The 27,361-nt window shown below is 38.4% G+C and overlaps 1 protein-coding gene across 1 annotated transcript in view; it reads left to right on the forward strand.

The window, feature by feature from the left end:
* Positions 1-27,361, forward strand: part of MYO3A (myosin IIIA) — a 214,428-nt gene that overhangs the window by 39,432 nt on the left and 147,635 nt on the right. The window contains exons 5-8 of the mRNA XM_029955278.1: positions 3,351-3,427; positions 6,557-6,702; positions 9,289-9,354; positions 12,806-12,961. Of these exons, the coding sequence (XP_029811138.1) occupies positions 3,351-3,427; positions 6,557-6,702; positions 9,289-9,354; positions 12,806-12,961 (445 nt within the window). The remainder of the gene's footprint in view (positions 1-3,350; positions 3,428-6,556; positions 6,703-9,288; positions 9,355-12,805; positions 12,962-27,361) is intronic.

Genomic DNA, 27,361 nt, shown 5'->3' on the forward strand with positions numbered 1-27,361 from the left:
GGGGCACCTGGGTGGCTCAGTCAGTTAAGCCTCGACTTCAGCTCAGGTCAGGATCTCACAGCTGGTGAGTTTGAGCCCCATGTCCAGCTCTGTGCTGACAGCTCAGAGCCTGGAGCCTGCTTTGGATTCTATGTCTCCCCTGCCTCTCTCTGTTCATCCCCCACTCACACTCTGTCTCTGATTCTCTCTCTCAAAAAAAAAAGAAAAATATTAAAATTTTAAAAAACATGGTAATAAATATGTAGAGAATAGTCCATCTTTAGCTATATCTATATCAAGTGTGGTTGTTTAACCCTTTCTTATTCTTTGGGAGGTGTGATTAAAGAGTATGGAGGCCAAATGTTTATCCTAGAAAATTCTTAATCTCATAATAATATATCCATGTAATGTAATCTCATATTAATATGAAACCTAATGATCTTAGACTTTGAAGACTCATTATTGGCTATTACCCTTGTTAATTTGCTCCTTTATATGTAAAATCATTTGGGTCTTGTATCAGTTAGAATTCCTTGGTGGTTAAGTGACAGAAACTAACTCTGACCAACTCAGGCAAGGATACTGGTGGGCTTACAAAGTCAGGGGAGAAGGAGGCTGGGCCACCTGGCCTCGTAAGAACAGAGCATCACCTGGACCTGACTTTAGAGCTTTGCCATTGGTTGACTCCACTCTGGTTAACTCCTCCCTGAGTGTCCACTGCATTCAAGATTCACATGTAAAAAAAAAAAAAAAAGATTCACATTTCCAAGAAAAAAGAGTCTGAATGGAATGCCCTGGGTCACATGTCACAACCTAGAAAACTTTTTTTCAGTATCCTTCCATGTATCTTTCCTGGGGAGTGTGGCAGGAAGGTCCTTTCCATCAAAGCTTATACATTCAGACTGCAGGACATGACTCCTTGCTAAAAAATGCCAACTCTAGTAACAATCTTTTCTTTATATTCTGAAAGAGGGAAAAAAATCACGATTAGTCTAAAATGTCACTTACCTGCCCTGAGCAAAACTTTTGATGTTTTTACTCAGTTGTGGGTTTTTTCCTTTCCCTTTGCATTTCAGTTAAATGACATTTGAATTTTTAAACTATCATTATGAAGTTGAGACAAAAATGTTCGCCAAGGATCAAGTATAATGTAAATTTAAATAAATAATTAATTAATTAATACCCTTAGAATAAATCTTAGTAAATTTAGATTCAATTTAAAATTTTTGTTTTTGAGAGAGAGTGTGAGCAAGTGGGAGGCAGGAGAGAGAGAGAGAGAGAGAGAAGGAAGGAATCTTGAGCAGGGTTCCACATTCAGTGCAGAGCCTGACGTGGGACTTGATCTCATGATTATGAGCCAAAATGAAGAGTCAAATGCTTAACCAACTGAGCTACCCAGGTACCTCTGAATTGATTTTTAAATCCATTTGCTTTTCCCACTTATACAAATAAATTATGACACACGGATACCATCATAAAATCCAAGCTTAATCACTTCTGACTTTAATTCATAGAAAAAGAAAATCTAAAATGTTTAGATTTAAAATTAATTTTTCTGAAGGTTAAAATGTCTGGAGTAAGGGTACAGGTAGAGGGTGTATTTTGGAGAAATGTGCTATTAAATGATGATTCTCTTTCTTCAGAGAGCATTAGAAAATATTTAAGGGAGACTATTCAAGCACAGATTAGATAATCTCCTTTGAATTTCACAAATTTATTTAGTGAGGGTATTTTTTTCTGTCTTACTAATTAATTTTTGCAATGACAAAATTTGAAGGGCATAGATGAAGATTCTGTTTAGGACAAGACTTATACATTGGTGGGATAAGTTAGGTCATTGTGAGATGTAATTCTTGTTGGACCAAAACATACTGCCTACCCTCTTCCCAAGTATATTCCACCAATATTTAAGTATATTTCCCTAAAATACTTACTGAAATACTCATTTGTCTGAATATTGCCTTTGAATTTCATGATCAATGTCAAATGCCATCTTGGAAGAATCAGATTTATCCAAATTTAAATCTTAATCGACTTTCTCCTATTTGTCTTATAAATAGCCAGAGCCTAAAACAAATGTGACACCTAGGGGGTACTTTTCAAAACAGGGAGATCAGGGAGTGGAGGCCCAGGATGTGGGTGTAATCCTTCAAGTTCAGGGCAGGTCCAGGGAAGAGCACTGAACAGCCTGCATGAGGAGGGGGAGTGTGAAATGCAAGGAGAGACTTTATTCCTAATTTTGTTAAGGGTTAATTATGATTATATCTAACCAGGTATAATTAGTGGGACAACATGCTGAAATATTTGGTTTTACCTCTTCACTCTAGCGCTTCCATCTGTAATCTCTCTACAGGAAAAGAACTGATTCAATTCATGGTGTTGGATTAAATAGATGCCATTAATCGGAAACTAGACAGGTGTGGTTTGTCCAAAGTTGATTGTGTGATGGAAAATAATTTGATTCACATTCGCAAGTAACCTACTGTGTGTATATAACCATAGAAAAATTATCAAATGCACCACAATTTGGTAATGGGTAGAGGGAGGAGGAGGGAGGAGAGAAAGTGTACTATTTAGATAAACATCACATGCCAGGGGCACCTGGGTGGCTCAGTCGGTTAAGTGGCCGACTTCAGCTCAGGTCATGATCTGTCAGTCGTGAGTTTAAGCCCCATGTTGAGTTCTGGGTTGACAGCTCAGAGCCTGAAGCCTGCTTCAGATTCTGTATCTGCCTCTCTCTGCCCTTCCCTACTCATGCTCTGTCTCTCTGTCTCTCAAAAATAAATAAATACTTTTTAAAATATCACATGCCAAAGTAAGTAATATAGACAGATAGTTAGAAATGTAGAAGGTCAAAAATTAGAGGTTAGTATGATCAGGAACAGATTAAATATCAGCATGCAGGAAATGGGGCTTTACAGATGGGGAGGTTTGGATATGAGACACAGAAAATAAGAGGACTTTGGCTATGATGAAATCCTGTTGTAGGATACTTTAATATGAAGTGTAAGTCCTATGGCAAAGACAAGTCTATTCTTTAAAGGGAAAGAATTAAAAAAAATTTTTTTTGTTTTTATTTATTTTTGATATGTAGAGAGACAAAGCATGAGCAGGGGAGGGGCAGAGAAAGGAGACACAGAATCCAAAGCAGATTCCAAGCTCTGAGCCATCAGCACAGAACCCGATGCGGGGTTTGAACCCACAAACTGTGAGATCTTGACCTGAGCCAAAGTCGGATGCTTAACCGACTGAGCCACCCAGGTGCCCCAGGGCAGAATTTTAATATTGGTTTGTAAGCAAACTTGTTACAATTGGAGTCTCTTTGCATGAGTAAACAATGCAGGAACTGAAGTCTTGTCTCTCCCTTCCAGGTGTGTCTGCACAACTCACCAGCACGAGGCACCGTAGGAATACATCTGTAGGAACACCATTTTGGATGGCTCCTGAGGTCAGACAGTTTTGAGAGAGACAAATGTAATATTGGATCCTTCCCAACTTTCCTTTTCATGCATACTCTGTCTCCCCATGTTTAGGAGTGTACTACCAGAAGGAAAAGTCAGTTGTGTCGTTTTTATGAGAGATTTCTGTGTGAGAAGGAACCTGGGAGGTGCTCAGTACAGGGGCTGTGAATGAACATACCAGTAAATGAAGGATTGAATGAATGAATCCGATGAAGTAAAGTGAAACTGCTTGCAGCCTTAATTTTCTACTAAATTTACTTTTAGTTGCTTAGCATGTATCCATATAATTAATATTTAGATTTTGTATTTATTAAAATGGAAATATTATAACAATCCCTAGCCTTTGTTTAATATCAGATTTTCGCTTGTTAACCTACATAACAGGTTCCTACATTGAGTGGGGCTGCTGGGGGGCCATGCTCAGCTTGGGTAGACTCTTGGGAAGTGTTGGGTAAACTGCCAAAATTGCTGAGGGAGGAAGTTTTCTCAAGTCCCATCTTCTCTCCACAACCATTGTTAATGCCATTAATCTTTTTCATTATGTTTATCAGTAGAGAACACTTATGTTTGAAAACTCTCAGCCTCTGGGAAAACTTATGCTATTTATCTACCATTTTCTAGGGAGTGTAGGGAGAAGAAGTGGTTCAAATACTACATTAATATTGCAAAATCTTAGAACTAAATATGTTTGAGGATTAAATCTTTGTGTGTTGTTTCTACTTTAATAGTAATTCAATTATTACTTACAAAAAAGTAAAATGTAAATGTAAAACATGGAGAAAGGATACATTATCTTAAGAAACTTTTAAAAACTCCAGTGGATTAAAAAACTTTTAAACAGGGTATACATCTTGGAAAAAAATAGAAAGTATAATCATATAAAAAAACAAAATTGAATTAAGGGATTCTCAAGTGAGAGTTTCTTTAGTTCATTCTGGTATAGTACTAGTGTTTTAAAAGCTCACAAAAAAATTTTAAAAATAAATTGATAAAATATGGAATCATATTAAACCATGTATTTTATTTATATTAGTAATATGTATGCAACAATATGTAATAATTGTACTGTTATTAATATTAAATAAGAGTGTAGCTTTATATTTTTCATATGTTATAGTAACAAAGCCATTGTTATATGTTTAAGTTTGCTTTTAGTGAAAAAGCAATTAAAATTTTTTTTAATTTTTATTTTTGAGAGAGAGCATGAGTGGGGGAGGGATAGAGAGAGGGGGAAGCATAGAATCCAAAGCAGGCTCCAGGCTCTGAACTGTGGGCATAGAGCCTGATGCAGGGCTCAAACCCATGAACTACAAGATCATGACCTGAGCCAAAGTCGGATGCTCAGACACCCCAATAAAGAGAGCAATTTTGATTAGTGGATCTTGGAACAACTGTAATCTAGAAGTAAAAGAAAATATTTTGATCTATCTCAAATTTTATTTCCAGAGTATTAAATGAGTTAATAATGAAATTGATACTCCTTAATATGTAGTCACTAGACTATCATTTTACTGCTAAGTCATTATTTATTTTTAGTAAACAGGGTTTGAATGTGCTTTCCTGCTTAACAAACCAATGGGTGTGACACAAAAGAGAAAGATTCACTGTCGTCTTTTCAAGCTGTCATACAAATGCATATATGGTCCAGATTTTGTGCATATTATAGTTATCTTTCTATAATAAGCATTTTTCAACTTGTGAATAAATATCAATATTTCAATAAATTTCCATTTATTTAGAACTATTGAAGAATATGTTTTGAATAACCAGATATCTAGCTTAGAAGGCATCACACATATAATGGCTCTATGTTATTAATGGTAAATCTCTTAGAATTAGAAAATAGTAAGGTAAACAAATTTAATGTATTTTCCATAATTAATGGCATAAATTTATTTCAATGTTTTTAGGGCCTCAGAGCAAGATCAGTTGAAAAGTGAAACTCTTGAGTTGACATTAAAAAAATTTTTTTAATGTTTATTTTTGGGAGATGGAGACAGAGCATGAGTGAGGAAGGACAGAGAGGGAGAATTAAAAGCAGGCTCCAGGCCCTGAGCTGTCAGCTCAGAGACTGACGTGGGGCTTGAACCCATGAACCATGAGATTGTGACCTAAGCCAAAGTTGAATGCTTAATTGATGCTCAGGCACCCCTTGATTTGACATTTTTAAATTAAATTCTAGATCAGAGGTAGCATTTTTGGGTTACATAAAGCCATCCTTTCCTAACTGGAATCCATGTGTGTCAGGATGAAGGGTACAAGGGAAATAGTAACCATGATAGGTGACCATATAATTTTTACAAGGTGACGCTGCAGAGAGAAAGGGGATGGTATTTATAATGACTCCAGGAAGGCAAGCATAAAACCAAGAATGTCTTAGGCAAATTGGGGCATAAATTCACCCAAGCCTTTGGTGAGATAGTCCTGGACCACATGTAGCCTTAAAATAAAAAATATGGTGAGGCAAAATACATTTTTGTATTAAGGACGATGAAGATACACAACAGCACAGGAAATTCATATGAATGTGGTTTTTTTATTTTTAACAGCTTTATTGAGATATAATTCACAGGCACATACCATATAATTAGCTCACTTGACATGTACAACTTAATGACTTTTAGGTGTATATTTACAGAGTTATGCAACCATCATCAGAATCTAATTTTAGAGCATTTTCTTTCCCTCTAGAAGAAACACTTTACTCAGTAATCGTTCCTGTTCATCTCCTCCCAAGCTCTCCTACACCAGGCAATCACTAATCTGCTTTTTGTCTATGGATTTGCCTATTGTGAACATTTCATGTAAATAGTCATATACTATGTGGCCTTTGTGTCTGGCTTCTTTCTTTCAGTGTTTACCGTGTTTTGGCATATATCAATAGTTCATTCCTTTTGATGGCCAAATAATATTCCATTGTATGCATATACCCTATTTTGTTAATCCATCACCAGTGGATAAACATTTGGGTTGTCTCCCCTTTGGAGCTATTATGACTAATACTGTGAATATTTGCCACATGAATTTTTAATATAAATTTGGCGCTTTTATGCTTACTTTTGCTACAATGCTTGTTAAAGTCATAGACTTCACTTTGTTTTTTCATCTTCTACTAGGTGATTGCCTGTGAACAGCAGTTGGATACCACTTATGATGCCAGGTGTGACACATGGTCCCTGGGGATCACAGCCATCGAGCTAGGGGATGGAGATCCTCCACTAGCCGACCTACATCCTATGAGAGCACTCTTCAAAATACCAAGGTCAGAGGATGAACATGGGGTACAGTATCTGTAGCCTGTCTTTCTTCCCCCAGCCAGTGGGTGCTCATCGTGGAAATATTCAATATATTTCAGGAAGTCTGGAACACAGTGGCCTGGAATATGATTCTACCTATCCTGAGACACTGTATTTATTCAATGGTTTCACTTCCCTGGTCTAAGTAAGATCTTTCTCTTGACGCTCAGTGTGTTTTCCATTTCGAAGGATTTGACCTCAGAAAACAGTGGTTGGTTCCACTCTTTATCCACTCCCAAATTTGTCAGGAAGGCCCTGGGCCACAATCAGTTCAACAGTGATTTGCTTTGCTTTTCTCTGTCATTCCAGTAATTTTTTACTACTTGCTAAGACTTCTCTTTGGAAGTTTAAAATGACATTATCGGTAAAATTATAAACAAATTTTACTGACAAAATAGTAATGATTTTAACCTTGTTAATATTTTGAACATGTTAATATAGGACAGTAACTTTAGAATAATCTCTTTGGAGCCATGAAAGCACTTTCCTATCTACATAGACCCCTCCTCTTCAGTGTGTATATTGACAAATTTCCCCCGTTTCCCCCCTATTTGTTATTAAATACTATTTTATGCATGTTTGGTTAGTTCCTAGATATTTCTAAAAATATCTAGGTTTGAAAAAAATACAGATTTGAAAAGCCTGCCTGTTTTTAATACAAATGTGTTATCTTTTGAGGACTATCCTAAGGACGTTGCCTGATACCATAATTCTAACGGAATGCACATCCAGGGCCTGTGATGAAAGGGCTCTAGGGTGGGGTGGCAGGGTAGTATGTTATATAGTTTGTTACCACTCTCCATTAAACAAATTTGTCACCCTAGTGCCTATAGCATGTAGAATCATATATGCAAAGCCCTTGGGGACAGTTCTCCAGCCCTAAAGAAATAATGCCAATATGTTGCATTCATGTCTAAATGGGTCCATTTGGAATATTTAGCATGTATTTAAACTAGTAGAAGACCAAAGAATTCGAGTGTATTTTTTAATTTTATATTTGACCTTCCTGTCTGATACACATGTTCTGAATTGTAATGCCTTATCATCCTTTATGTAACAATGTCAATGTAAATCTCAGGTCTAACTGTAAAGTATGCTGCTGATTCAGTAAGTGGGTCAACAAGATTACAAAAAGGAACAGAAAACCAGCCTTCCACCAAATCTAAGACATTTCATTAAATTTGAGGAAAACAGAAAAAAATATCTATGTTTCCTAACTCCTCCTGTCATTCAGTATGTAAGAAGCATTGTACTTTCTGAACTATTTTAATTGTGGTTTAAACTACCAAGCTTAGCTGGATGTTATTCTTGGTGATGACCCTCAACAGAGGAGGAATGACACCACCATTCATGTTTATTGTACCTGTGAGCAAGGTGCTTCTGGAAACTATGTCCTCTTACTTATTTCTTCTTACTTCTACCACCAGTAAATCTCTAACATGAAGTTCTTAGAACACTAACTGTAGAAATCAAGGGATCTGAAAAGCTACCTTGTTCTGAGTGTTCTCAAATCATCAAAACTTAGTTATACTCAAAGCAAGCCAGTAAATCTCTTAGAGGGGAAATTTTCAGGAGGATGAGAAGCAAAGCAAGACCATTGGAGAAAAGAATTACTTCTTTTAATATGCAAATCAGTAATCTTCCAATGGCCCTACGAATTGCACAATGAGCTCTAGGCGTGATCTAGGGTCAATGAGTGGCTGCACTTTTCTTTAATGAGCCCGTACAAACTGTACACTAATTTTATTATAAGCTATTTAAGGAGTGATGCAGAACTGAAGACAAAGTGTTTCCATTCTACTAGTGAAAACAAAGAGCTGTTAGAATTGGCCTAAAGCAGTACTTCAGTGAATTCAGCTACCATGGGCGATCAATGCTGCTTGATTAAAGAGTTAGATCAGCCTCACTTCCAAGTGACGTGCCTTTGTATTCATGAACATGCCAAAAACGAGAAGATTTGTTTGGCCCCAAAATAAAAGGAACTAATAACAAAATCTTTGAAGTGGCATTCAGAGCTTTATAGCTAATCGTATTTCCCAGTTCCTTACTTTAGTAACCTTGTTTCCAGCAGCGACAGAGCAATTCCTAAAGGCGTTCTAGCATGCCCCTCTCTGCCACAGTTTTCATCCTATTCCTAGCAACACACCTTTCAGGTCACCTCTGTGTAACGCTTCTGCAAGGCGCAAAATTAAAAAAATAATAATAATAATAAAAATAAAAAATAAAAAAAACTCCAGTATTCATTGCTTCTATTCTGCTGTGTTATTGATGTTTCCCCATAGAGCTCTCTGGTAAAAGGAGAAAAATTAGTTAAAAGAAAAAAGTTATCAGAAAACTTCGGTTATATATTAAGTGCAATCAGAGAAACAAGGCAGCTGTCATTTTATATAAAGAATGATGAATAACTAATTGTCTTTGCATTGGAAAGTCATGGTCATGCTTGATGGTGCCTGGCGGAACCTCCAACTGCAGCAGTGCATGAGTCTGTCCAGCTCCGATTCTGCACTGGCTGTCCAACGTGCGCAATCCAGCCTTGATTCTGATTTCTCTAGGAATCCAGCCCCCAAACTAAGGCAGCCTGAGATATGGTCAGCAGAATTCAATGACTTCATCAGCAAGTGAGTAACAATAGAGTCTTAAAAAATTTTTTTTCAATGTTTATTTATTTTTTGAGAGACAGAGTGCGAGCCAGGGAGGAGCAGAGAGAGAGGGAGACAGAATCCAAAGCAGGCTCCAGGCTCTGAACAGAGCCCGATGTGGGGCTCTAACTCACAAACTGCATGATCATGACCTGAACTGAATGAGACACTTAACCATCTGAGCCACCCAGGTGTCCCTCAGTGAACATCTTTACTCTGACAAATATTTAGCACAAGTGCATCACGTTTAGACAGTTGACTTGAAAATATGAGTGAATTATTTCCAAATATCTGCCCAACAAATCTGTTTTCACAATCTTATTATGTTTTCACCATAAATAATAATAATAATAATAAATAATAATAGTAGTAACAATAGCAATAATAGATAAGAGATGTTGTAAATCGGAAAGAGTGGACATTAAGATTAGGTGTGTCACATCATCAATAATAATAGCCAGACTATGGGGGAGCCCAGATGTCCTCCGACTGATGAATGGATAAAGAAGATATGGTGTGTGTGTGTGTGTATAATATATACATATATACAAGTATGTAATATATACATACTTATATTCATATAATACAAGTGTGTGTGTGTGTGTGTGTGTGTGTATATATTACTTAGCCATGAAAATGAAATCTTACCATTTACAATAACATGGATGAAACCAGAGTGTATTATGCTAAGCAATATAAGTCAGAGAAAGACAAATCCTATGTGATTTCACTCATATATCTAATCTAAGAAACAAAACAGATGAACATATGCCAGGGGGTGGGGGGGGTGAGAAAAAAGAGAGAGGGAGGCAAACCATGAGAGACTCTTAAAGATCGGGAGCAAACAGGGTGGATGGAGGGAGGTGGGTGGGGTGCGGGCTAGATGGGTGATACGTATTAATGAGGGGACTTATGACAAGCAATGGGTGTCGTTTATAAGTGATGAATCACTGAACTCTACTCCCGAAACCAATATTGCACTGTATGTCAACTAACTAGAATTTAAATAAAAATTTGAGATGACAAAAACGACTAGGTGGACATAAGACAAGACTCAGAAAATGTAGAAAGGGCAAAGAAAGTAGAAGAACTAGTCATTCTCACACATACTACAATCACTGGTTTTTCTACCAAAAGTATCTGCTTGTTCCTATAAAGACAAGAGGCTCAGATTTAAGGGTTGTGAAAAATCCAAGAATTGGTATCCATTTTGTTCCCCAGATTTCACATAGGCACTCATCATTGAGTATGCATCTTGCACTACAGAATATTTAATAAACTACAGTCAAGTTTCACACGTCTCTTAGAAGAATCATTGGTAACTTTGAAGGGTTCCTCATGATTCATAATCGTGCCCCATGTCTGCAGTCCTTTCACAGAGATCCTTGAATGAACTTGACTTTGACATGTTTCACACAGTTGCATCTCTGAGAAACATTTCCTGATTTCCTCTAGGCAGCTAGTTAGTATTCTGTCCTGTGTGTCATCACTATTTTGTCTCCACTTCCCCTGGGAACATGGCCACTTTTATTTAGCTGTCTCCATAGATGCCTCTCTTCCCAGCTAGATGGCAAATAACTACCGAGCACCGAATATGCCTTATTTGTCACTGTAATGCTGTGTCCAGCAGAATGCCTGGTACACATCAGCTATTTAAACATTTTTTAATTTAAAAAAATTTTTTTAAAGAGAGAGAGAGTGTAGAAGTGGGAAAGAGGCACAGAGGCAGAGAGAGAAATTTACGCAGGCTCCGCACTCAAGGAAGGGCCCAACACGGGGCTCGATCCCATGACCCTGGGATCATGACTGAGCCACACAGGTGTCCTGCACATCAACTCTTTGATACAGTTTTACTTGAATAAAATAATTTCATCTGTGATTATACTCAATACGTTGAACAAGTGCTACAGATGTCAGAAATGGATATATTCTGTTAATGAAACAAATGAAAATAAATGAAAACTAAGAGCATTTGTTCTTATTTTCAGACATCATCATCTTTATTCCTTAGCATATTTTAGCACCCTTGGGAAATGGGTTCTTGATTAAGCCCAGGAAAATGAATTGCCAAGTTATCATCCCAGGAGGAGTCATAACAGCACAGATTAGAAACACCGCTGCCCAAGTCAAAGCATGGGTGTCGTCTTCTTTTTCTATATCCCAAATGCCAGCCCAACTCTGACCAGTTGTCTCACTCCTCTGTATCTCAGGGTTGGAAGGGTACTGGAAATTTATACAGCCCAAACCATATCCAGGGCACAAATTCTTCTTGAACATGTGCACTGAGTGGCCATCCATCAGTATGTAACCATCCCTAATAAATGTAATCATACTTCCCAGTGCAGCCCATTCTGTCTTTGAGAAGCCTTCCTGTTGGAAAGTTCTTTCTTATACTGACCTGAAATCTGTTTCTCTTTTAACTTTTTAAATGTTTTATTTATTTTTGAGAGAGAGAGAGAAAGAGAGAGGGAGGAAGAGAGGGAGGGAAGGAGAGAAAATGTAAGTAGGGGAGGGGCAGAGAGAGAAGTGGACAGAGCATCTGAAACAGGCTCTGTGCCCACAGCATAGAGCCTGATGCGGAGTTCGAACTCACAAACATGAGCTCATAACCTGAGCCAAAGTCAGATGGTTAACGACCTGAGCCACCCAGGTGCCCCTGTTTCTCCCTTAATTCCACGAATCGATGCCAGGTTCCTTGTCCTTTTTGACCACTGAAAACTAATCTAATCCCACTTTCAAATATTTGAAGACACCTGTCATGGCTGATTAAATGTCCCCTTTGTTCAAATGTCCCTTCTGTGATGCTATTTCAGGTGTTCTCACTACCTTTTTCCTTTGATCTCGTTGAACCTCCCAAGAGGTGCAGTGTGCCTTAGTACATCTGCTTTATATACCGATCTCCAAAAACATCTACTTGTGTGGAACTTAAACATCCTCAACACTTTAGCGTTCCCAAGTAGGTTAGCAGTTTGATCACATAGAAATAGATCGATCGAGAAGCCTTTAAAAGCATTGTGGGATGGAAAAGGAAAAGTTTGTTTTAATTTTAGATAAGCATTCAAACTGTAACGACTTCAGTGCTTCCTTCTTTAGCTACTGGCTTGTAAAGGAGACTTTGCAGTGAGGAGCACATTTAGTGACCTCTGTGCCAGTGTGCTTGCTGGGGCGCTGGAGGAGTGCTTTAGTCGGAAGTTGGTATCACTCCAATGTCATCCCTCACCAATGTGTGCCCGTTTGTAAACATGCATTTCATCATATTGCAGTTTGACATTTTTTGGAGATCTGCTTTGCAGGACAAACATTTGTGAGGAGTGTTGCTCCTTGTGTTACAGTAGTCCTTAGCAATATGAATAATAATGCCGAAACTCCAATTTACTTAATAATTGCATGTTCTTTTCTTTTCTTTCTTTTTTTTTTTTTGCTAGTGCAGGTGCTTGACCAAAGATTATGAAAAGCGTCCAACAGTATCAGATCTTTTGCAGCATAAATTCATTACTCAAATTGAGGGCAAAGATGTGATGTTGCAGAAGCAGCTAATGGAATTCATTGGCATTCATCAAGGCATGGGAGGCACCGAAAAATCCAGGTAAGCAAATAATATCTTCATTCCAAACATCTTCCAAAGTCTCTGAACAATTTTATAAGGCAGTAGGTGTTAAGGTGAGAAAAGAACTCATTTATTCTTTTTTCTTTTATAGTTTATTGTCAAGTTGGTTTCCATATAACACCCAGTGGTCATCCCAACAAGTGCCCTCCTCCATGCCCATCACCCCTTCCCCCCTCCCCCCCAGCCCCATCAACCCTCAGTTGGTTCTCCGTGTTTAAGAGTCTCTTATGGTTTGCCGAAAAGAACTCATTTAAATTCATTCATTGTGGTTGGGAGATAAGGGGGCACTTGCATGAAAAGTGAATTCACATGTTGAGTTGTGTCCCGGTATTGGTGACACTGCTGGCAGCATTTTCTAAACTATTTCATCAGAATAAAGAATATAAACTTCAGTAGATGATTAGTATTGGCCTGTATCTTCTTGTGTTTTCTGCCCTTCTGTAAAGTAAGGTATCTTAGATTTGAGATTAAAAAAGGAACATAAGCCTTCCAAGACTTTCTGATAGTATTATTTCTTGGTATCATTTTCTCAGGCTGAACTATATTCAGAAATCATTTTAGGTATGATTCCTACTTCCTAATTGGGTTTCTAGTAAGATACTATGTATAGCTTTATAATATCAAATGTGCTTTTTACTTATAAATAGTATGTATATTTATTTCAGGGAATTTAGAAGACACAGGGAAGTGTATAACAAAATCAATCAAGTATAACATTTTAATCTGTAACCTTGTAGTATCTTATGAATGGATATATATTTAAAGAAATTGGAATAGTATTTATATATGTCCTGTAGCCTGCTTCTTTTTATTTGGAAGGCCCATCACCTATTTTGCCCATTTCCCCCCACCCACACTCTCTTCCCTCTGGCAACCACCAGTTTATTCTCTGTATTTATGAGTCTGTTTTTGTTTGTTTCTTCATTTTATTTTTTAGATTACACATATAAGGGAAATGATATGGATTTGTCTCTCTTTGTTGGACTTTTTAAAAATATTTATTTTGAGAGAGATGGAGAGAGCATGTTGTACACTCAAGTGAGGGAGAGGCAAAGAGGGAGGAGAAAGAATCCAAAGCGAGCTCCACACTGTCAGTGCAGAGCCCCACGCAGAGCTCAATCTCATGAACCGTGAGATCATGGCCTGAGCTGAAATCAGGAGTTGGACACCTAATGAACTGATCCACCCAGGCATCCCGTCCCTGGACTTGTTTTACTTAGCATTATACTCTCTAGGTTTATCCATGTTGTTGCAAATGGCAAGATCTTCTTTTTTATAGCGGAGTAATATTCTGTGTGTGTGTGTGTGTGTGTGTGTGTGTGTGTGCACATGCGCGCATACCACATCCTTTTGATCCATTCATCTTTCAATAAGCATTTGGGTTGCTTCTATACTTACCTATTGTAAATAATGCTCCAGTGAACACAGGGATGCATATTACTGCATTGTATAGCATAGCAATTTTAAATTTTTTGAAGAAACTCCATACTATATTCCATGGTGGCTGCACCAGTTTACATTCCCATCAATAGTGCATGAACATTCCCTTTTTTCCACATCCTCACCAACACTTATTTCTTGTCTTTTTGATACTAGCCACTCTGACAGTGTGAGGTGATATCTCCTTGAGGTTTGATTTGCATTTCCCTGATCATTCGGGATCTTGACCATCTTTTCATGTGTCTGTTGGCAATGTCTATATCTTTAGAAAAATGTCTATTCAGATCTTCCTCCCATTTTTAGTCAGATTATTTGTTGGTGTTGAATTATAGAAGTTCTTTATATATTTTGGATATTAACCCCTTATCGGATAGGTCATTTGCATATAATTTCTCCCATTCAGTAAGTTGCCTTTTCATTTTGTTGATGGTGTTCTTTGTTGTGCAAAAGCTTTTTATTTTGAAGTTGTCTTGATAGATTATTTCTGCTTTTGTTTTCCTTGCCTAAGGAAACATATCCATAAATATGTTGTTAAGGCCAGTGTCCAAGAGTCTACTGCCTATGTTATCTTTTAGTTTTATGGTTTCAGGTATGACATATAGGTCTTTAATTCATCTTGAGTTTATTTTTGTATATGGTGTGAGAGAGTGGTCCAGTTTCATTCTTTTACATGTAGCTGTCCAGCTTTTCCTAGCACCATTGAAGAAACTGTCTTTTCCCCATTGTATATTCTTGCCTCCTTTGTCCTAGATTAATTGACTATATAAGAATAGGTTTATTTCTGGGCTCTCTATCCTCTTCCACTGATATGTGTATCAGAACATGATTGTTTTCACTGAATAGTGAATATCCATGCCATTAAATCCATGTCATTCTATGACAGATTTTTTTAAGTGCTGCAGAACATTACCTTGCATGACTACTCAGTAATTGGCTTAAACAATCCTCTGTTATTAGTCATTTAGGTTGTTACTAACTGTTTTTAATTCTAATAAGTAACAGAGTTGGACATGAATCCTTTATTGTTTCCATAGGATAAATTCCTAGAGACAATGCTAAGTCAAAGAGCAGCCTTTTGTAATTTCAATTTATTCTTGAAAATTCTATTAGTTTCGTCTCAGGAGCATATCACTAATATTTAGGGAAAAGTTGGGAGAAGTGAGTAGAAAATAGTACATGACTTAAAAGGGGACATTGTAACAGGACTTTACATTATCTCATGTGATTTTACAACAGCCCTGACTGAAATGTTCTGACACCCCATGCTCCCTTTTCACACCTGAGAAGAAATAAGTTAGCAGAGGCTAACTAACTTGTACAAGGCTGCACATGTAATGAATGACTTAGCAGGGATTCAAATCCTGATCCCCAAATCCAGCTTTATTCACATGAGTGAATGGAATAATAATGGTAGACCTCTCTGGAGGTAATTGTCCTTGTCTGTATGAGTTTACAGCCTTGCTGGAGAGAGCTCATATAGCTGTAATGAGGAAACATTACATTGTGAGTGGAATAAACTGCAGAAAAGAAGGATGCAGGCATGTATTTTATGGTGAGGAGGTGGCCATGGACCCAGACATGGCCATCACTTCTTGGTGGAATCTACTTCCATAATCGGCCACAACCCCATTCTTCACAGAGCAAACAGGCAAACAAACAAACAAAATGAACAGAAATTGAAGTGTACCAACATTGTATAGAGTGCTCAAGAACTATGTCAATAACTGTAGAGAATTTGAGATTTTACCTTATTTGCAAGCTAGTAAGTTAAGCTTCACGAGTCCTGGCAGGAGATATGAGACTCCTGGATCAGAGACAAAGGACTTTACTACTCTTGTTAAGTCAGCAACATGAGTTTTATATGCATGTTGGTTATCCTTGCCCCCACAAGCCCTAGGGTGTATACAAGGGGTTTACCTCACAGTTTGGGAATCCTGAGCTTGGGAAACTCTACTCCTTGAGGAGGGCTAGCAAACCTGCCCAGATAGTATCTTTCCTATTCAGCAAACAAAACCTCCTTCTGTCCTGGAGAGAGACATTATCTCTCACTTCCAAGTCTGTTTACTATACAAGCATCCATGGAAATAAATAGTCTGGGAAAAAAGCTAATATAAGACATACAGAAATGTGAGAGACCCGTCAAGGATTGTCTCCCAACATCCAAGCATCATAGGAATGGTTGAACTACACAATGTTTAGATTCTAAGCCTATTGCTCTAAGTTCCAGAGATCAAAATAAGAAAAAATTATTGAAAACCACTATATATTGGGTACTGTTAGTCTCAATGCTTCTGTTTCTCAGTCACAAAACTGATTCTTGTTTATCCTGTTAAGAATGCAAATTATACTTTCAATAAGAAAACTTTTTTCTTACTAGAAAAATTTCAGTCATTATTCCATTGCATATTGATCCTCTCTTATTATTTTTATTTTCTACTTCTAAGAGATAAATATTGCAATGTCCTAATATGTCTAATATATGTCTTATATTTTCTATTTTATGTTTATCTTTCATTTATTAACCACTCCTAGATTGTGGATAATTTCTTCAAAATTGTTTTTCAATTCACTAATTCTTAAACTAGGACTAGTCTAGAGTTATCCTACCTACTTACTTTTCATGCTGATATTTCTATCAATAGCTGTATTTTTCATTTCTAGAATTTCTCACTTTTTATTTGTTCACTGACTTTTTATATCTGACTGTTCATATCTAGCTAATTTATTTTTCTTTTTTGTGAATGCAGTCCTTTTCCTCTGTAACCGTCTAGACTGTGTAACAATCTTTTTTTGATTTGCATCTCAAGAAGGATGAATTGTCCTGATTATTGAGGTCACTTGTTTCCTCAATATGTGGTTTGCTTCTGTGGTTTAGAATTTTGATTTGCTCTCTCATCTTGAATGGGAGAGATTTTGCTCTGCTTTTTCTTTCCTTCTACACTCTTTTCTCCTATTTTGGAGGTTTTGCTTTGCTATAATCTAGCTTCAGAAGCCTTTCTGCCCAATGGGACTTTGAGGATATTGCAGATCTGGCCACAGAGCCAGTAGGGAGTAGACCCCATGGGATCTCAGGCACTTGGCTCCATAAAACGAAGAAGATGCAGAATTTGTTCAGTGTTGTCTTCCAAGTAAGAGACACGGCCTCCCCACCTTCAGGTGTGTCCTCTCTACCCAGCCTCGCTCAGGGCCTTCACTGCAAGTGGGGCATTTTGTTTCCTTTACCTTTCAGGCCTCTTCTGTCTTTTTCTAGTCCTGGGCTTCATTTCAACCTGTAGTTTCTGTCCTCTTGCCCAGGGTGTATCTGACCTTTTAGGTCCACTGTAATGCTCACCATGTTTTAGAGAATGTCTTTGTCTTTTTAATTCTACTTAAAAATATTTTTAGAAATATTTTATTTTTCACAAGTATATGTTTGGAGGGGGTGGGTGTGGCATTTCAGTCGTTAATGCACAACGCCCTTTTGACCACAGATTTTAGTTCCATGTCCTAGGAAGAGGGAATATTTTCCTGCTCTCAATACTTTTTTACTAGTTCCAAAGTGTGAGACGTACTCAGGCAAAAGAAAAAAGAGAGAGAGAAAGAGAGAGAGAGAGAGAGAGAGAGAGAGAGAGAGAGAGAGAGCTGTGGTATGCCACTGTCAACACCTTGGGAAAAAGTAATCTTCAAGATCATGCAAAATTACTTGATTTGGTACAGTTTGGTATAGTCCCAACATTGGTAAAAGTGATCCAAAAATCTGACTGTATTAAATCAGCACACCTAACTCAAAGCTGACATTTTTTGTACATAATATTAACTTTGGAATTGGATTGATGTATGTATTTGGCTGGATGATTATTTTAAAAAATCACAATTCAGGTTTAAACAAGACTGTCCTACAATAAATTGAACACAAATTAAGTACTTTAAATTTCCTGATAATGGTGAAGGGACAGTGTTGGAGGCACTGTGGACTTCTACGTTAAGTCAAGGTCAGGTCTGAATATAACAAGTCACTCTCATAACTTACTCAACTCTTGTGCGAAATCAAGATGCCTATGCCTACAGTCACTGCTCCCATGCCCTACTCCAAACCATGGGAATGCATTTTTCACAAGAGTTAGATGAACAGTATCACAGTGCAGACTGAATCAGTGAGAACTTTAAATTAGAAAATATTTGAAAGGTTTTACTCTTGAATCCAGTATTTCAAAGTTTTCAATTGCCTGATTTAATGGAATAGAGGAAAGTCATTTGTAATTGAAATGTACCAGTCAGCATTCTTGACTAAAAACAATCCAAGCCACTTTAAGGAGAAAAGCAATTGAATGAAAAATACTGGATGGCTCAGAGAATCAAGAGGAAGGCAAGCCAGGCTTAAGCTGGAGCAAAGGAAGCCACAACTAGCCTACCTCAAGAGCTGCCTGTTAAGAGGCCACCTCTGATTCCCACCCTCCTCACCCCAACATGTCCTGCAGCAGCACTGGTTTCTGGAATGCCACAACCACCTGAAAATATTTGTAAACTGACCTTGAACTTTGTCACTCCCTCAAGATTCGACGTTCCCTACAAGACCATCTGGTTCCCTGATGCTTAGGGCACAGGTCCATGTTGTTGGTGAAAACATACAGTGAGAAACATGTGCTTCTCCCTCACTTCCGGCTTTTGTGTGAGAGGCAGAACCCTTTCTTGCAACCGTCTTGGACTTATTCCTACAGAGGAAGGGTATTTTGAGCTATTGAAGCCATGAATATCCATTATGTGGAGTATGGAAATAACCTCCTGTAATTCTTTCTTTTATACATCTTGAACATTTACCTAAAAATATTATCCACGATATAATTTACATTCCTTGTCAATAAAGGAAAAACCTAGCCTAGGGTCTCCTTGAATGGTAAATCCCAAATTAGAATATCATTTTGTGGTGGTTATATTATTAACACGTTTCCCTTAAAAATTTTCTCTTGCTTTACATACAAAGCAATTTTCATATTTTACTTGATACCCTCAATATGCTAATGGTGATTAATGTGTATAAATTGTTTTGCGTATAATTTTATAGGAGAAAAAAGGAATATTTGTAAGAATTTAGTGACTCAAACATGGTTATTTCTTAGGTCAAAATTGCTGGCCGTTTCTGTGGCATTCTTACAGTCACCTCACTTGTCCAAGCATTTATGGTGTTCAAACCAGGAAATGAGGCAACTTCGAGGTGTATCTCAAAGGATTAACACACGGGGGCACCTGGGTGGCTCAGTCGGTTAGGCATCTGGCTTCAGCTCAGGTCATGATCTCACGATTCGTGGGTTTGAGCCCCGCATTGGGCTCTGTGCTGACAGCTAGCTCAGAACCTGGATCCTGTCTTCAGATTCTGTATCTCCCTCTCTCTCTGACCCTCCCCTGCTCACGCTGTCTCTCTCTCTCTCAAAAATAAATAAAAACAGCAAAAAAAAATTTTTTAAAAAAGGATTAACAAACGAAAGACAAACTAAAATATTACCCAGCCATTCAGTATTCAAAGCCTGGTTCAAGCTGTCAATTCTCTATTTATGTAGAAGACTTTATGTCATGTAAATTCACTTGAATGGGATTTTGATTTTACAAAAAAAAAAGAAAGAAGAATCAGTAGGAGGTAATAATAGGGCTTTTTCAGTGTGATACAATGCATGATTCCATTTTACTCTCTATTTTCTGGGCAGGATAATTTTTCTCTAATGGCTGTAACTATGTCATTGTGAGAATTATTCACCCTTCGGAACATTTACTCACTTTCCTTACTATGTGGGACTTTGACAATGCTTATCCTGGCTGTTCTTAGAATAACCATTCTTTTGATTCCCATCTCCACATGAATATTGCAATGATTCTTCAAACTGAACATGTCCAAAATTGAATTTATGCTGCCCCACTCAAAATTAGTTCTTTGGTCGCTTTCTTATTGGTGGTACCACCACTCAATTGCTTATGCCAACCAGAAATATAGGAATTATCTTGACATACTCTTCTTTCCTACTTTACATTTTTAGTCAATAGCATGACTAAATTTCTAAACCCACTACCAATTGTGATATAATCCTTACTACTGTAGAAATCATTGATTGAGATAATAACCGTGTTGTCTCCATATTTATTGAGGCCCTTGTGTGAAGCTCTGGACCACGTGGCACACAGGGCCCCGACAGCTAAAGCATATATAGTCTGCGCACCTGGGAGCTCACTTTCTAATAAAAAGAAGGAAAGCATGGAAATAACCATATTCTACAAAGTAAGAAGTTTTAATCCCACGAAAGGAAGACAAACAATGCCCTATGAGAGAAGCAGAGAGTGTTTACAGGAATAGGGACAGGAGGGCTTAGCCAGGAGGTGGCCTTTGAATCACCAGTGGGATAAACAGGTCTTCATCATGTGTGAAAATAGAGATACCAGTCTCCGAACATTATTTCTAGAAAGAACAGCAGAGCAAAGTCATGAAAGCAAAGAGATATGCTCACAGAAAGGCGAGCATTTAATCAAAGTTGTAAGGAGACAACTCAGAAGTATGGTTGGAGATATCCCTGGAGAGCAGACCACAGAGAGCACTGAGAGTCGGGCAAGAAGTAAGCAGTGTCCTTGATAGCCCACACCGAGGACCCCCCCCCCCCCCCCCCCCCCCCCCCCCCCCCCCCCCCCCCCGTGCCGCCTGCCTCCTACTGTGCGCCATCCTTTCACTGTTGGTCATAAAAGGTAAACTATGGATATACACCAAGGCAGACGGAGGCAGCAATTTTGGATGCATTTTGCTGGTGCCTGGTGTTTCTTCCTAAGTTTATTACATTTCTTGGAAATGAAGGAAGTTGTTCCCCATTGTGTTTAATCATCATGACACTGTGTGGCTAGTGTTTGGCTATTTGGAGATGACAAATCTTGCCATACGTACTTATTTCTATGTATTTGTGGGATGTTAATTGTGTGGTGTGTATGTCTGTGTATGCCTGCTTACAGTCTAAATAAATTTTCTTTTGGAAAATTCTTGTTTTATCTTGGCCAAAATGAGGGGGTGAAGGAATTGTTCGTATGAAATCTAAGAGAAAAGTTCTCATTAAGGCATGAGTTGGTGGCAGTGTCTGTCCCACATAGGGAAGTGAAAAAATGACAAGTGAAGCCTGGAGAATATAGTTGAGGACCCATCTAGGGCCAGGAAATTTAGGAAAGAAGTGATAACTTACCCTCCCCTACCGGAAATATTTCCTTATGCTTTTCTTTACTACTTCCTCTTCCCTAAAGCTCCCAAGTAAGAAGTAAATATCTTTCAAGCATGGTCTCTTGAAGGAACTTTCTAAGGGACGGGCTCTTGAATAAGCACCCCCTAGGGAAGGCCCTTAGGAGTAGGAGCTTTTAAGTTGCAATAAATAAAGGAATTCAAATAAACAGGAAGATGTTAAAATGTACTAAGAAGCTGTAAATAATTCCTAGGAGTTAGTTACATTGATTCTTCAGAGGCAAATGCTGTACAGAGTAAAAAACCATCAAGGAAGGGGAAAAACTCTCAGCCAAGAGGGGAAAAAGGACTTGTCCAGGGTCATTCTAGATTCTGTCATGCAGAAGAGTTGGGGCCAGAACCCATTTGTTCTAACGTCTACCTCAGTCCTTCTCTGCATTATGCTGCCCTTTTTTATTCCTCCCGAGAATAATCTTAACAATCTTAGGCTATTATCACTGGAAGGGAACTTTTCTTCCGGTTTCTAATTTGAGAGATGAGGAAACTGCAGCCTAGAAAAAATGGAATCCTACCCATTCAATATAGGCAGTTCATGGGCAGCACTGGGCTGTCACTCAAAGCCTATGACTTTCAGACCAGCGCTCTTACTGGTTTATGTCTTCTTCACTAGTAGAAATTCACAAGACTGATGATTCAAAGAGTTTCTGTCAGGCTCCTTTGGGCTTCGTTGTTTTATTTGTTCATAACAGGCATTTCCAATGTAACCAACTTCTCTGAGATACTGCGGTTGGAGTTTACATTACTGAGAGGTGGGTTCAAGAATCAAGAAATCTTTGCTCATGTTTCTCCAGACTTCTTTGTTTGAATTAAGGGGTAGAGTATACAAATAACTAAGTTTGAAAGGGCAATCTCATTTACAGTACCTTTGAAATATTTGGGATGTAATCCTGTAGTAACGCTGTGTTAGTGACTGCTTAACATGAGTTGGTAATCAGCATCGTGTGATCTTTTCATTTCTTTTGAAAAGTGTCTCTCATCTGCGCAATGAGGTTAAGGATTTGCCTTTGTTATTAGTAAGCAAGTTATCAGCAGGGGCCAACAAAACTGCATTAATTTAAAAAAGACTTCATCCCGTTTCTCTGCTAATTACTACTTGAAGTTACACCACACTCCAAGACTTCATTAAACATGTTATTTTTCAGTCCTTGATTTCATTGAGGTCTGAAATGGCAAACCTTCGATGGCTCCCAGCATGTCACTGATGACGATATAAAGGCCTGGATGACCACCGTGTCCATCCCCCCCCAGTACCCTCTCCCTGGCCATCAGGCCACTTTCTGGTTGCTGACCATGCCATGCATTTTCATTCCTCTCCATTTGGGATCATGCAGTGTTCTCTCCTGGAAATCTCCCCTCTTCATTCTCTCCTTGAAAATATATTTCAGGGGCACCTGGGTGGCTCAGTCGGTTAAGCGTCCGGCTTCGGCTCAGGTCAGATCTTACGTTTCATGGGTTCGAGCCCTGCGTCGGGCTCTGTGCTGACAGCTAGCTCAGAGCCTGGAGCCTGTTTCAGATTCTGTGTCTCCCTCTCTCTCTCTGACCCTCCCGTGCTCCAGCTGTCTCTCTCTGTCTCTCAAAAATAAATAAAAAGCATTAAAAAAAAAAGAAAAGAAAATATATTTCAAAACCATATCCCCCAAAGTCAGTTCAGTGCTTCTGAGCCCCAAGCATGTGTTTACATTTTCTGTCCTCTCTGGTCATGCAGCCCTTTGTTCCTGCTTCACAGTCACACAGACCTGGGTTCAAGGCCTCATCCTTCCATGTACCAGTTCTGCCATGTGCTAGTTTTATGACTCTAGGCAAGTTTTTGAACCTCTCTTAGATCCAGGTAATCCTTGTTTATGAAATGGGAGTGCTAATAATACCTCCCCCATAATACTATGAGGATAAATGTAATAAGGCCTAAAAAACATGCAGCAGGGCCTGACACAGGGTGAGTTATCACCACCACTTAATGGTACTTAAATACAATATATTTTGTGAATCTTAATCATCTTTGTATCTCCAGTGCTGGGTCTAGGGCATGCATGCAGTAAGATGTCAGTAAATATACAGTTGATCATTGGACAACATGGGATTAGGGGCGCCAACCCCCTGTGCGGTTGAAAATCCAAGTATAAAACTGAACTAAGAGCCTGCCACTGACCAAAAGCTTTACTGAGAACATAGTCATTTAACACATTTTGCATGTTGTACGTATTATATAGTATGTTTTTACAATGAGGTATCTAGGAAAAAGAAAATGTTATTAAGAAAATAATAAGGAAGAAGGGCACCTGGATGGCTCACTTGGTTGAGCATCTGACTTTGGCTCAGATGAGTTTGAGTCACAGCTCATGAGTTTGAGCCCCCCATCTGGCTCTGTGCTGACCGCTCAGAGCCTGGAGCCTGCTTCAGATTCTGTGTCTCCCTCTCTCTCTGCCCCTCCCCCGCTCACACTCTGTATCACTCTCTCTCAAAAATAAACAGACATAAAAAAAATAATAATAAGGAAGAGAAAATACATTTAAGTGCTCTCCCATATTTTTTGAAAACAATTTGCATATAAGTGGGCCCATGCAGTAAAAACCTGTGTTGTTCGAGGGTCAACTTTGTATCTTGATTGAAGAGCTGGGGTTGAGATCTAGAATAGAAAGCCCTCAGCTGGCTTTATATATTTAATAGACACAATTAATAATGTGCTGACCTATTTGGTTTTTGCATGGAAAAAAGGAGATACCACATGAAAGATGTTTTTTTTTTTTCTTTTGAGAGAAAGTTATTTTTTTTCTAGAGAAAACTTTTTTTTATAGTTCCCTTGCTGGGTTAGGGGCAGAAATAAAAAGAAGACTTAGGGGGAAAAAATGGTAAAATTTACATTAACATCTCATTTGTTCCTAAAATCATCTTGAAAATGTCATGCGGCACGGGTCACAGTCCTTTCTTTAGAACGACACCAACGAGGCCCCGAAGCTCTTACAAAGACTAGACTGGAAGGTCTCACTTTCATCTCTTTGCTGTTTCTTGAAATTCAGTTATTGATTTATCAAGAGAATCTGACTGAGACCCTGGGGGTAGATCATGTGTTTCATAGAGATGTTTTAGTGGAAGCTATGGATTGGATGAATTTGGTTATGCCATTTTTTTTATAACCAACACACGCAGTTTTAGAATGTAGATTCTGGTTCTTGCACGAGAATATTGCATTTTCCCTTCTTTGAAGCCCTGACTTAGACGGCTCCAGCTCTCACTATCACTCTGGTTGTACCAGTTGTGGTAACACCTGCTCCCACTTAACCTTATTCACATGCTCCCACGTACCTTTGCCTGCCTCACTCCATTACGTTTCTCAGATGGCAGTAGTTGGAACCTTTTGCTTTGAAACATATTTTGATTGTCTTTGCTTGCTTCTTCATTCTTTTAAAAGAATAATGAATATTGAGTATTTATTGGTAAAAAGTGACTCTTACTTATTTAAAAACCCAATAAATATATAAACATATAATGAAGTTTTAGGTAATCAGTTAAAACCACAGCACCAAGAGAAAATAAGAGACCCAGCATAAACATTTTGTGAACACAATTCCATATTTCTTTGCATGTGTGTGTGTGTGTGTGTGTGTGTGTGTGTAGCAAGAGATCGAAGGTTCATATAAATATGGACTTATCCTATAAATACTATTTTTATTGACATTCTTATTGACCTACATTTACATGCATCTATAGGAAATAATAGAGAAAGACCCATGTACCATCTACTCAATTTCCCTCAATGGTTGCATTTCACAAAACTATATAAATACTATTTTAAGTATTTTACTCATATTTAACAGAAGAAAAAGAAACTTACAACAGAAAGGAAGAAATTGTTGAAAGTCAGATAAATGTTTATCTTTCTTCACCACCATAGTTTTAAAGGTTTTGCTAAAGTTTTAAAGGTTAGATTCATTTCGGTTTGATTTCTAGACACTCTCTTCTACCTTTTTGCTCTGAAGAATGAAGTTAGCACAGTTACACTTTCTCCCACCTCCTTGATGTCCACATCCTGGGACTGTTACATGATTCTTTTATGTAGTCAACACTCCACATTCGTGGTCTGTCTCTAAGCATAATTTCTAGAATGTCTAAAATTTTTTCTGTATTTACATTGATTCAGTGCTCACTTCAAGCCTTTTAAATTATACCCTCCCTTTTCTGAGTTACTTATTTTAATTATTCTCTTGGGGAGCTAAAACTGTTTCATCTCATAGTTATTTCCAGAAAGCGTCAATCCCTAAATTCTTGCCTGCTTGAGCTCGAAACTCAGGTCAGCTAGGTAAGATATTCCTAGGAGCGCATTTTCTGTTCCTCCAGTTATTGCAGGCACTGTTCCACTCTGTCTTTGGCAGTGTGTGTTGCTGTTGATAGAACCAAGGTGAGGAGGCTCCTCCCTTTGTCCAGTGCCAGTTCTTTGGCAGGATGTCCGTAGGTGCTTTGCAACTTCGCCAAGCAGTGTCTTAGTGACTCCCTTCCGTATCAGTTTTACTTACACCCTGTGATGTGCGGAAGCCAGCTCACGCTGCCTCATGAGACCCAGTTGAGTCTCTGTTCTTTTGTCCTTCATTTTGTGTACCTATCCCATGTACCTGACCCTCTCCGGGAATTCAGTCACGTTTATTCTACCTCTTCTCTTCTGTCCTGATTTTTCTGCCATTCTTTTTCTGATCGCAACCAACTCAGTTTTTATCTCTTTCTGTTGTCTTAGAATCTCTTTATTAAACCTTTATGCCATATCTTTCAAACGAAAAATAACTCTTCAGATGGTTCCTTTTAATTGAGAAGATCATATAAGAAACATTTCTGAAGGATGGAAAACTTTTTGTTTGTGCTTTTTCTGTGATTCTTTTCTGTGGTATATGTTCTTCATTTGCCTTTTGCTCATAATCAGTCCTTAACTCCTCCTCCTCCTCTTTTTTTTTTAATAAAAAGAATGTGTGGTGAGGGGTGCCTGGGTGGCTCAGGCAGTTAAGCATCCAACTTCAGCTCAGGTCATGATCTCACATCACAGTTCATGGCTTCAAGCCCCATATTGGGCTCTGTGCTGATAGCTCAGAGCGTGGAACCTGCTTTGGATTCTCTGTCTCCCTCTCTCTCTCTGCCCTTCCTCCACTCATGCTCTGTTTCTCTTTGTGTCTCTCAAAAATAAATAAACATTAAAATATTTTTTTAAATATATGGATGGTGATAAACGTCTTCTCAAGGGGAATTGGAAATAGCTGCATTCTAGCCAAAAATAAAAAAAAGTGGGAATGGAGGAAGGATGATTTGAGAAGCCTTCAGTTTGTGTTCTCTTGTACGTTCTCTCACCAAAACTATATTTTCTTTGCATTCTCCTCTGAGGTTTGAACGTTTAAGAAGTCAGTGCACAAAGCCACTGGGCCGTACAAGCCCAGGTAGCACCATACATATTACGTGCTCTGTGGCTCACGGCAAAACCCATAACAACAGTCTTTCAGTGTCATGACCATATCTAGTACATCAACAGTTGCTGCTGCTTCTCTCCCTCAGCCTGGCCTTCCGCTGGCCACTGGCCACCTCTCTGCTGGACTCGGAGATGATAGGTCACTATCCCATGGTCTTCTCCAGCTTCCACCCCTTGCGTTCCTGCATGTGAACGTGGTCTCATCAGGACTTTTTCCCACTATGAACTACTCATGTCCCTGGAACTGATAGCTCCAAGCAAA

This window comes from Suricata suricatta, chromosome 10 (assembly GCF_006229205.1).
Source record: "Suricata suricatta isolate VVHF042 chromosome 10, meerkat_22Aug2017_6uvM2_HiC, whole genome shotgun sequence".
NCBI lineage: Eukaryota > Metazoa > Chordata > Mammalia > Carnivora > Herpestidae > Suricata > Suricata suricatta.